The 15,034-nt window shown below is 53.0% G+C and overlaps 1 protein-coding gene across 4 annotated transcripts in view; it reads right to left on the bottom strand.

Annotated features, from left to right (window-relative positions):
* TECTA (tectorin alpha) overlaps positions 1–15,034 on the bottom strand; it is a 30,828-nt gene that overhangs the window by 13,789 nt on the left and 2,005 nt on the right. For 3 of the 4 annotated variants that reach the window (XM_052786470.1, XM_052786472.1, XM_052786474.1), the window contains exons 3-9: positions 11,817–11,950; positions 10,206–10,493; positions 6,003–6,140; positions 5,301–5,466; positions 2,436–2,848; positions 1,560–2,130; positions 409–1,001 (exon numbers count right to left, since the gene is read on the bottom strand). In XM_052786470.1, the coding sequence (XP_052642430.1) occupies positions 409–1,001; positions 1,560–2,130; positions 2,436–2,848; positions 5,301–5,466; positions 6,003–6,140; positions 10,206–10,493; positions 11,817–11,950 (2,303 nt within the window). Of the gene's footprint in view, positions 1–408; positions 1,002–1,559; positions 2,131–2,435; positions 2,849–5,300; positions 5,467–6,002; positions 6,141–10,205; positions 10,494–11,816; positions 11,951–15,034 lie in introns of those variants that run through there. The other variant, XM_052786473.1, reaches the window with a different exon arrangement.

Below are 15,034 nucleotides of genomic sequence, written 5' to 3' on the forward strand. Positions count from 1 at the left end.
CCAAACTCTTACTGACCGGGACCCCACCCTCCAAGGCTAGGAGCCTCCTTCAAGTGGGAGGATACACTGTTTCCTTGCATTTTGCCCCACAAACAGAGAATTTTTTTCCAGGGAAAAAACAAGTTGCAGGGGACAACCGCAACATCGGGAAAGTCTCCAGAACTGACTCAGCAAGCAAATGGGAATAACGGCGCTGTGACAACAACTGTGCAGGCACCTAAAGGGCCTCCACGCCGTGGTGGCCCACACGGGCTTCCTCCAAGTGCCACCATAGTGCTCGAGGCCCCAACCTGGGGGAACAGTCTGGGGCCACAGACCCACAAGCCCCTTTCCAAAGGGACATTGGATCAGAGCGCGAGCCACTGCCTTCCACCCCGGGGTGGGCTGCCCTGACAGCAGCACCTTTACCTTGATCTCTGACAGGCCGGCGCCTCCAATCTTCACCTCCTGGCCGACTGCCTGGATCCGCACGACGCGCGGCCCATTGGGAGAGGATCCAGGCTTCTTTTGGCTGATGTCCACTTCGATGAAGTCTGGTCTCTCCGGGCAGGTTTTGAGCAGCGTGTAGGAGTGTTCCAGCGGATAGGGAAAGGTGACGCCGTCAAATGTCTGCAGCACCTGGTTCTGCCCCACCAAACACAGGCTCTCCCGCTTGGGGTAGCAGCCCCGGTAGCCGTTCTCAATGGTGCAGACCTCTCCTTCAGGGCAGGTGGTGTTAAAGCACCTGGCATCCCCGCCATCCTCACACTGGCACTCCACTGTGCAGTCTGCTGCTGCCCAGAAAGACTCCCCGATGGCATAATACCGGCCGTCCACATCGCAGCCACACTTCTGGATGGGGACGCAGCGGTCCATGCTGAGGACGTGGCCCTTGTTGCACTCGCAGCCCTCGGCGCACGGGGAGGCGCAGGCCAGCGGGGCTGTGAGGTCCGAACATGTGGCAGGGCAGCTGCTGGTGCACACCGAGTAGTGGCTGAGAGCTGGGCACCGCACGGCCACCGCTGTGGGCACAGAGGGGAGACAAACAACAGGGGTACCATATTACAGCATGGTTTGGAGCCAATTACCTCTTTCCCATTGACTCACAACAGAGACAACACAGAGTGACCCAGGAGTCCCACTTGATGGTAGAATTGGCCCCTCCATTTCCCTCCCCTGCCTCCGCAGCCGTTCCGCTTTGTGCAAGCAATAGCTCCTCAAAAATGGCCGCAGAACTGTCGAGCCTCCCGCAGCTATTTAATGCTACAAGCAAGGAGGGTGGGCCAAGAAGTGTGCCATCGGCCAGTCCTCATTCCAGACCAGCCTCCATCTCTCATCATGGCAGCCAATGGTCTGCAGAGCAATGTGGACCTCTCGCCTCATGCCTGACTCATGTCACACTTTTGCTGGTGCAAGAGCCTGATGCCGCGGAGAGGAGGGACCAATTGGCTCTCACCTGACTGCCTCCCCTGGATTCCTCTCCCCTCATCTCATGTGCTGCCGGGCACATGGGCAGACCCCTGAAATCGATCCCCTCCTCGAGAGGGGAAGGATTCCAGCAGGAGCACGCAAACACTTACCACATCCTGTCTGGGCGCGCCACTCTCCCACCGAGATGCCCAGGGCCTGGCACACCGTGGCATATGCCTGGATGGCTTGGCACAGGCCAGTGCCGTTATCCTGGGCACTGCAGAGGTCATAGACACAGCTGTGGACGAAGGCGGTGGGGTCCACGATGGCACTGCACTCCCACAGCGGCCCGCCGCTCTTGTTGATGAAGCCGCAGTATTCAGAGGTGAAATAGAGAGACTCCGTGGCAGCATCGCAGAGGCTGCAGTTGTCCAAGCAGCCAGGCGAACATTTCCGCTCGGGGTGCGGCACTTGCCAGCTCTTGCCCAGGTCCAGTACAGACACAGCCAACCTCCCGTCTGAGCGGAGGGTATCGTCCTCAGGGTCTTTATTGTAATTCCCGCACAGACCGCATGTGGCGTTGATGTATGTGCCTGGAACGGAGACGGAGGCATAGTGTTGTCCATCGTAAGTCACCAGCAGGCCAAAGTCAGTTTCCAGGGCTGTGGACAAGCCGCTTTGGTAGACTTTTATTGCGCCCAGTTCCAGAGAGATGGGTAGGGACACCACCAAGTCATCCACCTGCGGGAACAACACCAGAGGACTGAGCTGGCACATGAAGTACCAGAGCCCTCATACTGGGACACAGTCAGGAGCCGTACAGCTCTGTTACAGCGTCTTAGGGTTAGGGTTAGGGACATATGCAGAAGGACAGCCATCAGTAAGCCACAGGCATTTGCCACCATGCCTGTCACCCATGCCCATTTCCCAAGGGACACGCAGGGCCCAGAAGTGCTGTCCCATGCTCTCCGGGCTGCCGTTGCGGTCTCGCCACTGCCTCGGAGGAGCCAATGTGACAAGTTTTCCCCTTTCAGTGGGGCTCTTACCTTTGCTTTCCCAAAGCTGCCCTTGGGGAGGACGATCTTGTGCGAGTAGACCTCCACAAAAATATCCCTCAGCCAGGACACAGAGGAGGCACCTCGGTTCTCGTTCTTGGCCTCCACGTTGAAGTAGGGCAGCTGGGAGCCTGGCCAGCACTGCCTGGCGAGAAGGTAGGAGCAGGAACCCTGGAAGTGAAAGAGGAAGCCATCGAAGGTGTGGTAGTGTGGATCTCCAAACACCACGCAGGTGCTGCTCTCCACCGGCACGCACTGGAAGAACTTGGTCTTCGGCTCGCATGCTTCAAAGGGGCCGCAAGCCATCTCCTGGCAGAAGATCTCGTTGTTGAAGTCCAGGCAGCGGCACTTGGTGGTGCAGTTGGCGTTGTCCCAGAAGATCTCCCCTTGACGGAGAAACTGTCCTAGAAAGACAGAAAAGGAAAAACCCATGCTACATCACTTCTCTAAGCAGAGGAACATCCTCTAACTGCACCGTGTCAGTCCTCAGAGGGGTCTGCCAGGCCTACAACCAAGACTGCCACCAAAGTGTCCTGCTGCCGGGCTTCTCAGCTGCTTTCTTTACGCAGACTCCCAGCAAGAGCCACTCAGCAAAGCGCTGCGATCACAAGCTTCATTTTCAATGTACGGTGTGTCCCCTTCGAGTTCTACCTGCACCACAAGGCCATGGGATGGTGCGAGCGCTGTCATGAATCCAGGGTCGGTGCTGCACCGTGCAGGCTGGCTAGCTTTGAAGTTATTCCTTCCGTTTTGGACACCCGCCACCATCATTCTGCTTCAGTATCGCGGGACACAAGAGCCATTTGTGCTATTTTCTCAAAGGGAAAGTCCACTGGTAAAGCTCATGCCTTTTGGAGGCCATTTCCAGCACCGTCGCTGTACTTGCACCATTCTTCAGCTTAGTTGCCATCTCTATAATGCCTCCATTAGCATAACTTTGCCAGTCGAAGAGCGACTCTGCCATCGGTGGCCCAGAAGAAATTCGCTCCCATTCAGAAAGCACTCATAGTCCTTATGAAACCAAAGAACTGTTGATAAGTAACTTCCACACCATACACCAGTGACGACGGGAAATGATGAGTGATCGCACAGCAATAGACTGAGCAGACTTGTTACACGGCAGTACTATAAAGGGAGGCAGGTTTGTCTGGTGAGAGACGTGAGAAGCAGAGAGAAGACGGGAGAACAAGGGTGGCAAATACCCGTGAAAGTTTTCCTCTCCTCCATATGGCCGTCTTTCGCGCGGCTTCCACCGTGCGCACTGCCCGAATTTACCTCTGCTAAACTTTTTGTTCTCTTCCCTGCCTCCTACAAATAAAGCTATTTTCCACTTCTCTGTGACAAACAACATCTCCTCTTAGCAAGACCCACTTGCAAGGGCTCCCGTGCCAACCATTCTGGTGCGGGGGATTTGGGCAAACGAGTGCCATTAGGCACAGCGGGCCCCCTCGCCTCCGATGCCTCACGCTGCATCTCCTCTCGTGGAGGGCGACTGGCTGTCCACCGTGAAACTCAAATCCAGGGGCAGGATCTACCCACGCTGCCCTCATCACGCCACCTGCAAAGCCAAGACTGGCTTTGCAAAGTCCAGCCTTTCTTCCTGGGGCCTGCAGCTGGAAGCAGCTGGAGGGGTTGGACCCAAAACCTCTGCCGGGGCTGCAAGAGCCTCCGAGTCTCACGGGCCTTCTTCGGTACAGTTCTAAACCAAGACATAAAGAAGCCGCATGGCTCAAAGTGGTGATATCTCCAGTGTCTGTCGGCAAGTGACAATCCTCTCTTGCTAGAAAGACTCCCGGAGCACAGTGGACGCTCCTGACAGTTTTGTCAAATGGCAATGCAATAATCTCTCTGCAACAGAGTCCCTGTGCAGTTGCTGTGTGCATTTATTAATCGCTTTATAACCCCACAGTGTTGGTGACACATGCACACAGCTGTAACTGGTGCAGGGACATGGCATTTGTCCCGCCTGGAAAACCTGCTATTCCTCCTGCAGAAACAAGGGAAATGGGACCACACCATCAGCTTTCCTACTCCGGGGGCAAGCGGAAATTGCTGTCCCCAGGTCTTTCCGGTAGCCACCATCAGCATCACAGAAAGGAATCAAGATGACGGCTCAGTGGCATTCTATTCCTGCAAAACACTCAAGCTCCATCTGCCTTTGATGTTGGGTTAGGGTTCTGCTTCTGGGCCACAGAAATGGAGGCTTACAGCCACACCATGCTACTAAAATCCCAGGAAGGGAAAAAACCTAGCACCGATGACAGTTTTGTTCGCTGGTGGTTGAAAGCAACACCGAGAACAGAGAAGACTCCCTAGTATTTATGGACCCCTCTCAGTTTTCTCAAAGCTACCAAGTCAGACCTCGGCTGCACTGAGAATTTGCTGCAAATACTACTTGCGAACTAGGTCTGGCCATCCATGAGCAGACTGACGTCCCCCTTGGGAGAGGCAACGCCAACGGGGACAAAGGGCAAACAATGGCTGATGACAGCTTCTTCGCATACACTGCCGAGGATGCTCTCCCACCGTGCCCACGCTGCCACAAATGACAGAGATCTCTGTCCGCTCTTCAAGGCGTTAGCCTTTTGCCATGGGCAGACTGACAATTATCGCTGGAAGTTGGGTGATGACTTTGCGCTGCGTGCAGCAACTCGGAGACGCGCACGGGACCCGAACCCCGCTCACGTGTTTCTGTCCCTACAGCTGCAGCTCGAGGGCATGCCTTGGCAAAAACACAAATCACGCAGCAGCTCAGAGCAGCAGTCAGACACCTCTCTGCCAGCATCCCAACAGCGTTACCTTTTGCTACACTGCGCCCCAAAACTTGAAAAAAAAGCAATGCCGTTTCCCCCTTACCTCTCAGGCTGCAGCCATTGGCCGGATCTATTTCTCTGCCATCTATTTTGAAAGCCCAGCGCCCGGGGACATTAACGTTGGTCGTTTCTTCGATATTGACTATGTCTGGGGTTCTGGAGCCCGGGATGCTAAAAAAGTTGGTGATATTTCCACCATTGAAGCCAGCCTAAAACAGAGAAAGAGCAAATTTCATCACATATCTTTGCTATGGGAAAGCGATGCTGCATTTCCACACTCCTCTGTCCCCCATAATAACTTGTGAGGTTATCTTCTTTAGTCTTAAAGACTCTTTTCAGGACTTTCAGTTTCCAGGTAGTTTCGATGCGAGTGAAAAGGTCAACAGGTACTACAAGCAGTATGGATATATAGTTACACATTTATGTATACACATATGTATGTACGTACATATAGATCTATGGGTGTATGTACTGAGTTGCCTAGATAAACTGAGGAAGCAATGGAGGGAGGCTGCCCTCATGCAGGGTACCTCTCCCCCCTCAGGCAGATGGACTGTCTGTGGCACCGCTGCTAACACCAAATTTTGGAGCACTCGTCCCACTGTGCCCAGCAGCGGGCTTGCAAGGCCAGTGCTGGGGACGTTGAGGGACTGAGTGGCATGAGTGAGCACGGATACATTGGGAAAGCTACAGGCAGCCATCTGAGAGCTCGACAGAAGTGGGGGTATGGGAACGAGAGCCTCACCTGGGCCATCACCCCACCGAGACCAGTCAGGGGGTCCCCTCCGCTGGCTGTCCCCGTAGTCCAGCTGATTTCGTGGTAGTTAAATATGGCAAAAGACGACACTCCGTCTGTGATCAGGACAGCTTGGAAAGTGTTTACCTGTTGAAAACCATGAGCACATTTACAAGGTGGTACTGCTTTTCTCACACTGCTTGCCTTCCCTTCTGCCGCGTTCATCTCTGGCCTGGGCGAGATGTGGGAGCCTCGTGGTGAAGAGCGGCAGAAGCTCAAGACCCAAAATACGCTCGCACTTGCTGCTGCAACTCTGCCAGCTCCCATCCCCGCCGCTACCTCCACCTGGGAGGACGACAAGACCATCTCCGATCCAATTTAACGCCAATAGATGGCAGCATGAGAATAAGCTCGCGGGGAAAAAGCAATCGGCAGGATTCGGGTTGTTTCGACCAGTTATCTTCCATTACCCTATCTTAGCTTTATTCCTCGTCGCATTATGTTACCCACTTCCCTTCCACATTCATATCCTACAATACTGTTAGCGGTGGATTACATCCAAGTCAGCCATGTATAATATGCGCTTTGCTTGGCTGCCAAATCCCCTTGCTACCTGCTAAATCCACTACTCGTGTTCTTCCTTTCACTTGAAATGACTCTGCATTTCCAGCCCCCCAAATTCCAGATACATTCACATGACTGCCAGCCCGGGCCCCAGGCGGGAAGAGCGCGCTTTGCCAGCCAGCGAGGGCGGCATAGCCCCGAGCTCTTCCCTTTTATGGTTGTGCAGAAAGACAGAAGAGGCCTCTCCCCTTGAGATATCCTCTCTATCCATGCAGATCCAGCAGCAGAGGTCATCACTGGGAACTAACAGTCAATCACTTCTCTCAGCTTTCTACATTTTCCCGTCCTTCCCATCCCTGCCCGTCCTAGACCACTCTGCGCCGGGACCGTGCCGTGGTGAACAACTGCTCTCCCTGCCTCTGAGCAAGCAGGATTTTAGAAGGGAACAAAGCGTGCACTGCACCTCTTTTGATTATTCAAGAGCAACACTAGGAGCCCAGCTACCTGGGTGCTGCAAACTGTGAAGGAAACGACAGCCACAGAAACAATTATCAGGTGACATGGGAAGCACATTGATCGAACCATCTCATGCTAGGAAGCATTAGGGCTTACCCTGCCAGCGACCCCAGAGCACCGCCAGCAGAGGGAGCTGAGCTACTCCACATTAACAACAGGTCACATGTGCTGCTAGACGAAGGGAAGATGCCAGAAGCGAGGGACTGGGGGTCAATTTGCACCACTTTACATTCCCTTACAGCAAAACCGCTAGTTTGATTATTGGTGCTGAGGTGAGCACAAACTCCTGAAGATTGAGGAGGGGGCCCCAGGGCTGCACTCGCTACTTGCACGCCACAAGGGAAGTCACTTCCAAGGCAGATTAGGCTCCTGCCATGAGAAATCTTGGAAACAGAGGCAAAGAAGCCTGTATGAGCTGCGAATGGCACAGTTCACACTGGGGCAAGTGGGAGACCAAGCTAACTCCTGCATCCTTTCCCTGGGATTCCGCCTCATACGTGCGGTTTCCTCTTCACCACCTCGGCACACATGCTCGCCTTTGCCAAGTCTTGTCCCATGACCGTGAGATTAAAAGGCATTAACACATAAAGGCAATATCACTTGGATAGTACAACAGCTCTTCGATGGAGCAACAAACCCTGCTCCGGTCAGGTGCCTCTTGGAGGGTGGCGGGAGCTGACCCGTTACAGTTTAAGATGGCCGGCAGTCCTCATTAGGAGCACTTACATGAACCACAAACGCTTCCCTGTTTAGTGCTCACATCCAAACATGCATCGAGCACCCTAGCCATCTAACAAGGCTCTCCGAAAATGAACCCGTTTGCTTGGGTGTCATCGAGAGACAGTAACCACAGTATCCCCGAGGCCACGTTTGCAAAATTATTTTCTGCAGCTTTTCTGCATTGCGATGAATTTCCTGCTTAAGTTGCATCGTGCTATTCCATGTGCCAACCCAGAGCCCTGGCCGCTATTGAACGGGAAGGCTGCTTGCTCTATAACAAAATAAATTGCATTGTGTTGCAAATGTAATTCTTCAGGCAATACACGAATCTCTATATTGCTTGCTGTCTGCAAATATATATATATGTATTTTTTTTTCTGCAAGCGCTGCCAGGACTGGCAAAAAATATGCATTAAATCTCAAGCCTCTCAAACAAATGGAAAAGAGCTGAACTGTTTATGAGAGCCAGCTCCTCGAGACAGAAGAAGCCAGCTTTTGGCACTCACAGTACACAGGCTAATCCTAAACAACCCTTTCCCCAAACAATAGCAGGGATCCCTTGCTCGCTATCTGCGCCCCAAGTTTCCACACAGGCCCTATCAGCGATGTGTCAGTGGTCCGGCATAGACCTCCCACTGTCAGCTGCGGTCACGGCTCACATACTAACCACAGATTTAAAAGCTATTCGTGTCCTGAAAAACATCACACCGTCTTCCCCATCCTCTGAGATACGACTCGCGCATTTGTGGAAATATAACAGAGCTACCACGGCCAAGTCACTAGCGTGACTCTCTGGTCAGTCGGGATTGATCTCCCCATGCAGGCAGGTCAGTTGTCATCACAAAAATGCTGTCAGTATTCCCTTTGGTTTTCCCCTTCCTATCTCGATGTCCGCACAGGATTTCAGAGCAACCATTCAACCCTTTTCAAAGAGATGCCCTTGCTGCCCTCTTGGATTAGTGCTGCAGAGAGAGTGTGTCAGCCTCTGCCACAGAAAAAGCCATCATGATTTGAAAGGAAAAGGTTTTTTTGCCAAATAAATACAAATTGAAGCTCCCATTTTCCTGTCTCCAACTCCTCGGAGAGTGGATTACTTCCAAAACTTAATTTACAGCCGATTCCCAAGCTAGGGCCTTTTCTGCCAGAGCAGCCCTACCTGCTCATGCAGGCAAGGAGCAAATAACAATCTTAGCTTTGCTTCAAAAGCTGCCATGGCCTTGCAGGGTGAGCTCGGGGTGCAAAACCGAGCAGACTCGCATTGAATCCCAGGTGGATGTGAGCAGTGGGGAAGGAAGGGCAAGTTACAAAATCCAGCCTCGAGAGGATGACCAAGGAGAAGAAGGGAGCACAGAGCAGAAGATTATGGCTAGCCAGCCAGACAACGAAGGGCTTCCCACCCAGCTCTGCAGCCCGTTCTTTCCATCACCCTACTGCCTCGTGCTCTCTTTCCCTTGTGTTAGGAAGCCCCGATCCCTCTCCCCAAGGCTGAGTACAGGACCAGTTTATCCTGAACCCATGTAGTGGACAGACCGGATCCAGCACGGGGTGGTCAGGGCAGGGGCCGCCCTCCAGTCCCACTTCAGGATGGGATGCAAGTGTGTGCATGCTCTGGCATGCCCCTTATTCTCTGCTCCATCCCTGGGCACCGCTTGCCACGTCGCAGTCTCAGGAGGAGCCTGCTCTAGGTACACACCCTGAGCGCACGCACCTCGGCACGCTCAGATGCTGCACACACAGGAGGCTGCTTTCTGCACTGGGCCAGCTGCTACTGGGTGCTTCTGGGTCTTGCCCAACACCCTGGCCCCATTACTGCCATGATAACATACCTTCAAACAGAATCCCTCTTTATAAACTGACGGCACAGGAGCAAGTGGGAGCCTCGAGTAGTTTATATCACAACAGAGCTACTGTTCAATGCCAAAACTTTGGCTCCTTTATAAAGGCCTTTCTTCTGAGGTGCCCGTAGCCCCCTGCGCAAATACCTCTGTTTTATCACTGTGGAAGCACAGGCAAAGCGAGGGTCATATATCGCAGTACAGAGGAAAAATGAAATGGGCATTTGTATCTAACAAAAAAATCACCACACTACGATCAAGCCAAAAACTCCTAACTGGTGTCAGAGCCTTGTTTAGACATGTTGCCTACAAACACTGAAGAGGCGATGCTTTCCCTGGCGATCTGAGAGCAGGGAGCAAGGCTCATAGGAGCTCCCACGGGAGAAAATGAAAGGACCGTGGTGCTCCTCTGCCCGAAAGAGAACTGACGAGTGGGAACACAAAGCGATTCGCTCAACTTTACGCACAAAGGCCAGAACAGTTTTTCATATATATATATGTATATATACACACACACACAGACATATACTCAACCGTCAAACACCACCCATCAAGAAGCACAGCTGATCGCTCTTACCGGAGTCGTGCTGCTTCCTCCGTAGAAAGTGACTTCCTCCCAGGTGACGATGAAGATCCAGATGGCAGAGAAAGAGGACATGTCTCTGAAGTGCTTGCGGATGTCTTTGGAGGCTCTCCTCAGCAGCTCGGGTTCTGTGCTTTCCCTGTAGTAGATTTCTCCCCGGATGCCGTTGTGCACGTCCGCCCAGAAGGGTGCAACGAAGGCCCGGCCGTCTGTCAGGGGGAAGGCTTCTGGCGTGAACTGGCTGACTAGCGCATTGAAGGAAATCACGCCATTGTTGTTGACCTGCACAAAGAGGCCCGCTTTCGTTTGAGCAAGCCTTTGCAGGTAGCAGAAAGCTGCCGGTTTATCAGAAAACGTGGGGTGAGCAACTTTTGGCAGAAGGTGGCTTATATACCGACAGCCGGTGAGACAGCCTGACCATCCAGGCAAAGATGCAACTTCATCCTAGGAGTGGTGGCCAAAGGCTGAGTGCAGGAAGCCCCAAGTGGGACAAAACCCCGAAAAGTCTGCAAAACAGGGCTCTTATGGGCCAACACAGGAGAGACACCCAACAGAGCGGGGTTGCACCCGGCTCAGCTGGGACCCTGCCTCGGGGCCCCGGGTTTACCCAGCCTTTGGAGAGCAGCTCTGCAGCACCGAGAGACCCCATCATATGACACAGGTGGCTGCATGGTATGAGGGCTCCCAGGAAAAAGCTAAAGTGTCAGGCCCACTGCCTTCAGTTTTGTTGTCTGCAACAGATCCTGGGGCTCCCCAAGAGCAGCATGACACGTAGTGCCATGGGCAGCATCCTCAGAGTCTGCCAAAGATGCTCCCCATAACAACAATTATTTTTCTAAATCATGGAGAACAAGTGGCCCTGCTGTCCTGGATGCTGAAATCTCCCACCACACAAGGGTTCGAAACCCCCTCGGGATTACTGCTTTCCCAGCACTGCCATGTACAAATATGAGCCAGTCAGGCAGAGGAACAGATGAGTCTTTGCCTCTCTTCTGAACCTGTGGGGCTGGCAGGGTTATATCCTGCTTTGGACCGGGCGTACCCACAGAGACCAGCTCGCCACAAAGCATGGATGTGCTTGGGATCTGGCATACGGTCATGCTGACTTAGGCCCCTGTTTAAGGCACTGTTTTGATGTGCTCAGGTGAACCCTCTCTTAGCCCAGCCCAGAGCAGCTGGTGTCCCCTTTGTCAGGCTTTTGCTGTGCTGTCATCTGAGAACAGCAGCAGCCTGTCCTTGTCTCGGGCACCTACATATGGGTCCAAACTGTTGCCCTTTCTACTCCCCTGTGGGTCTCTGCATGTTCTTGTTTCTTGTCATGTAACAGGAATAATGTTCCTTGTGTCAAGGCCTTAGCTTTGCTGTACCGTTTAATCACCTACAAAGAAAATTTATTGCCTTTTATATTCCTTCCCCATGAACATTAGCCCATTAAATATACCTTTGACTTTCTTAATCATAAAACCTATCAGTTCATGAAATCTAAGAACTTGTCAGGTAGGTGCTAATAGATCTTTTGATTCCTGATGACAGGGAGAGTGCGTTTAAAATGCGGCTGCTAATGGCAAGGAAAAGAATAAAGGGAAGGTCTGCTTCTCCACTTACATAAACGCTTCTGTACGGGGCTCCAAAAAAGATGAATGGGATGGAGATCTTGATCTCGGGAGAGCTTCCATCATCAACTTTGGGCGTTTTTGTGTCGTTCTGCCAGAACGGATACAGACTCGCCATGGCGTGAGCTGGAACGAGAGGGAGAAGAGAGTCCTTATGGCAATGTCAGGACTGGTCCTGACTTTAGAGCAGCCATGGCGGTGGCCCTGGGGTTGCCTATCCCCAAATGTTGACCTCCTGTGAAGAGCGAAATAGCTGCCTTGCCCTCACCTCCTTCCCCGGTGGAGACGCACTGGGGATGCCGAAGGTCTGCTGGCCACCAGCCTGCGCCTGAGCCACAGGAGGCTTCGGGGTGGGGGTGAAGCTCTATGCTGCGCGCTTGAGGCAGCAGCCTAACAGCGACTAGCTAAACCAGTACTTGGCCACGATGCCATATTCTGCATCTTGTCCGCTGAGGGAAAACAGCACCAAAACCCAGCATCGCCATCAGCCAAAGGTTGTCTCAAGCCAGGGCAGAGGTCCTAGCTCTGGGACTGGCTCTGGGACAGGGTCGTCAGAGAAAGCATCATCCAAAGGTTATTTAGGGCAACGGCAAAGTGACCACAAGATGTGCATACAGCTTGCAGCTGCACGTTTTGCTTTCCATGTGACCGTGATCAAGTCATAATGCCTATGTCTTGGCTTCACATCGGAGCAACAAGGACAACAGGTCCACCCCCCCGCCCCGCTCCAGGATGTTCAGGACTTGCTGTTTCAGATGCTGAGGTGCTCAGGTACCTGGGGAGCAAACAACACTAAGACTGACCCCCAGAGCCAGGCTCCTGGCAGCAGCCACCTTCCTCCTTCCTGCACAGCAGAGCCCTCCCAGGTGCCATGGACGGCCGTCCCTGCCAGACCCCCAGTGCTCCTACTGCTGGGTTACAGCCCAAGGTGTCACGACTGCTCCAACATTTCCTGGCAAAATTAGGTTTCCTGCTAAAATGCACTGCCAGTGAACTAGTAGGAGAGTGTCTCTCCTAAAAATACTTCAGAAGACGGTTTTGATGTGTTTCAATACAAGCCTGCCACATTCTACCAAACAAAAATCCATTGGCTTGAGTCGCAAACGGGCACTTCTAGCCCTAGGGCACATGTCCTTTCCCATTCCAGCCCCTTGCCAGATCTCTGCTGTCATCTCATGCCCTGTTTCTTCCAGTTCGCTACCGGTGTGGCTCCTCACAGAGCAAATGGGGATTTCGCTGGGTTTTCCTCCCCCTCCTCCCCTCTTTGATCTAGAAAAGCAGCGCCCTGTCCTTGCGACATTCAATCTTGGCCGACATGAGACACCGGGCTCTGAACAATCCCGGCTCTGTTCCCCTGGATTCAGGACATGCTTTTATTTCCTAGGCCCTACCCTGCACTGTTCAGGGGCTTCCAGCCGAGGACAGCTTGCTCTGCACCCCGCCGTCACAGATGCAGGAGGGCCTCTCAGTGTTGCCTGAGCTGGGGGATGCTCTCCCCTAGCTACCCTGAGGATGCTCCCTGCTCAAAACTGTCTGGGAGCAGGGAGAGTTGCTGTCTGACCCTTCTTCACAGGCTCAACTGGTCCAAATTTCCTTGGGGAAGAGGAGACAAGGGGAAGCCTGGCCTAACCCACTGGCATCCTGACTTCCTAAGACACACACACGTGGCCCGAGTGCTCCGCTGGACATAAAGGGAGGCAGTGTGTGACGGTGTCCGAGCCGCAAGCCTGGTTTCACAGATATCTCCAAAGGGGTGCAGCAAAACTCCTGGCTGCCGGGTAGTAAAACAAGTCATTTCACAGCTGTTACGCACCTGACGAGTTATTACAGCTGAGGCATAGCTATGAGACATGGATTTAACTTCTTTTTTAAACAGGAAACTCAACAAAAACTTCTCGATGCCAGCTTCTTTAGCACTACTAGTGCGACACTACCGTACCTTTGCATGCATCACCTCATCCAGCCAAGCAGCCCAGCTGGCCCCACTGGTCGTGATTTTTGCCCCAGTGGCATTTCACATGGGTGAACTGGTGGCCTCATTTCCTGCATGAGGAAAGAGAGCCACAGCTTTTGCCTGAGCTGTCCTCAGCCTGATGGCAACTCAGCAGCTGACCAGAGAAACGGCTTCCAAATTTCCTGACTCCCCAGCTCTAGGTTCCCTTGCTAGAGGTCCTCAAGCTGGCCACACATCTAGTACCAGCCATGCAGTGCACATCTGCCACATTACCAAATTACAGAGGCTTTTCCTGTCCACACCAGCTCCGCTTGCCCTTCTTCAACTTGAAACATGACAAAGATTAATTACTCCGTGAGGCTAGCGAGCTGCTCCTGTGCTTTTCAACATCATAGAAAACCACAGCTCGGAAGGGGACCCTGGCTGCCAGCTGGTCTCACCTCCTGCCTAAAGCAGGGCTGACCCCATGGTCAGAGCAGGTTTCTCAGGGCCTCATCTAGCCCAGATGTGAACACCGCCTCTTCACAAAATGAAGTGCACACCATGAGAAATGGGGTACAAGTGAATGGAGAGGCTTTCTGCTGCAGGCTGCAGCCCTGCAACCCTGCCAGAGGCACCTCCATGTCTGCTGTTGGATGTCCTCCGCGAGCACCCCAGGGGAACCTCACTACCCACAAAACATGACGTTTTGCTATCGCTCACCCAAGTTGCCCTTTAGGCCCTGGGTGTAGGTTGGTCAGCCTGCTCAGCAGTCCTAACACCAGAAGTTTTTCAAATTCCTATTTCGTAGAGACTGGCCAGACCATCACAACCTCCGGAATGCCCCATGTGTGCACACGCAGCCATATAAATGATATAGGCAAGCATACGTAAAACGCTCACCGAGCTCAACAGCTTCTGTGGCCTGTATATCCTGCTGGCTTTGCCAGCTTTGTATTCAGCTTGGCATGCCAGCTCCTTATTTAACGTAAACTATCGTCGCTTCGTTGCTCTCAATGAAGTGAGGGCCTTTTGCGCAGGCTGCCGATCCATCTCCCGTGACACAAGCTGTCACTCGCGCAAAATTGGCACCCGTGCTTATCCACGAAGGTGCACCAATCCCTCTGCTTAGCACTCACCCTTAAACTCAGCGGTCCCTCCCTGCCTTCCTCCCCATGGGAAATACTAAGTTCATGCTGGTTCTTGTCCTTGCTGCAGCCAAGGGGCTGGGCATGTTTTCCAAGCCCTTTGTACTTCTGGGGTCTCTGGGTACAGCA

The sequence above is a fragment of the Harpia harpyja genome, chromosome 4 (genome assembly GCF_026419915.1).
Source record: "Harpia harpyja isolate bHarHar1 chromosome 4, bHarHar1 primary haplotype, whole genome shotgun sequence".
In the NCBI taxonomy this organism is placed as follows: domain Eukaryota; kingdom Metazoa; phylum Chordata; class Aves; order Accipitriformes; family Accipitridae; genus Harpia; species Harpia harpyja.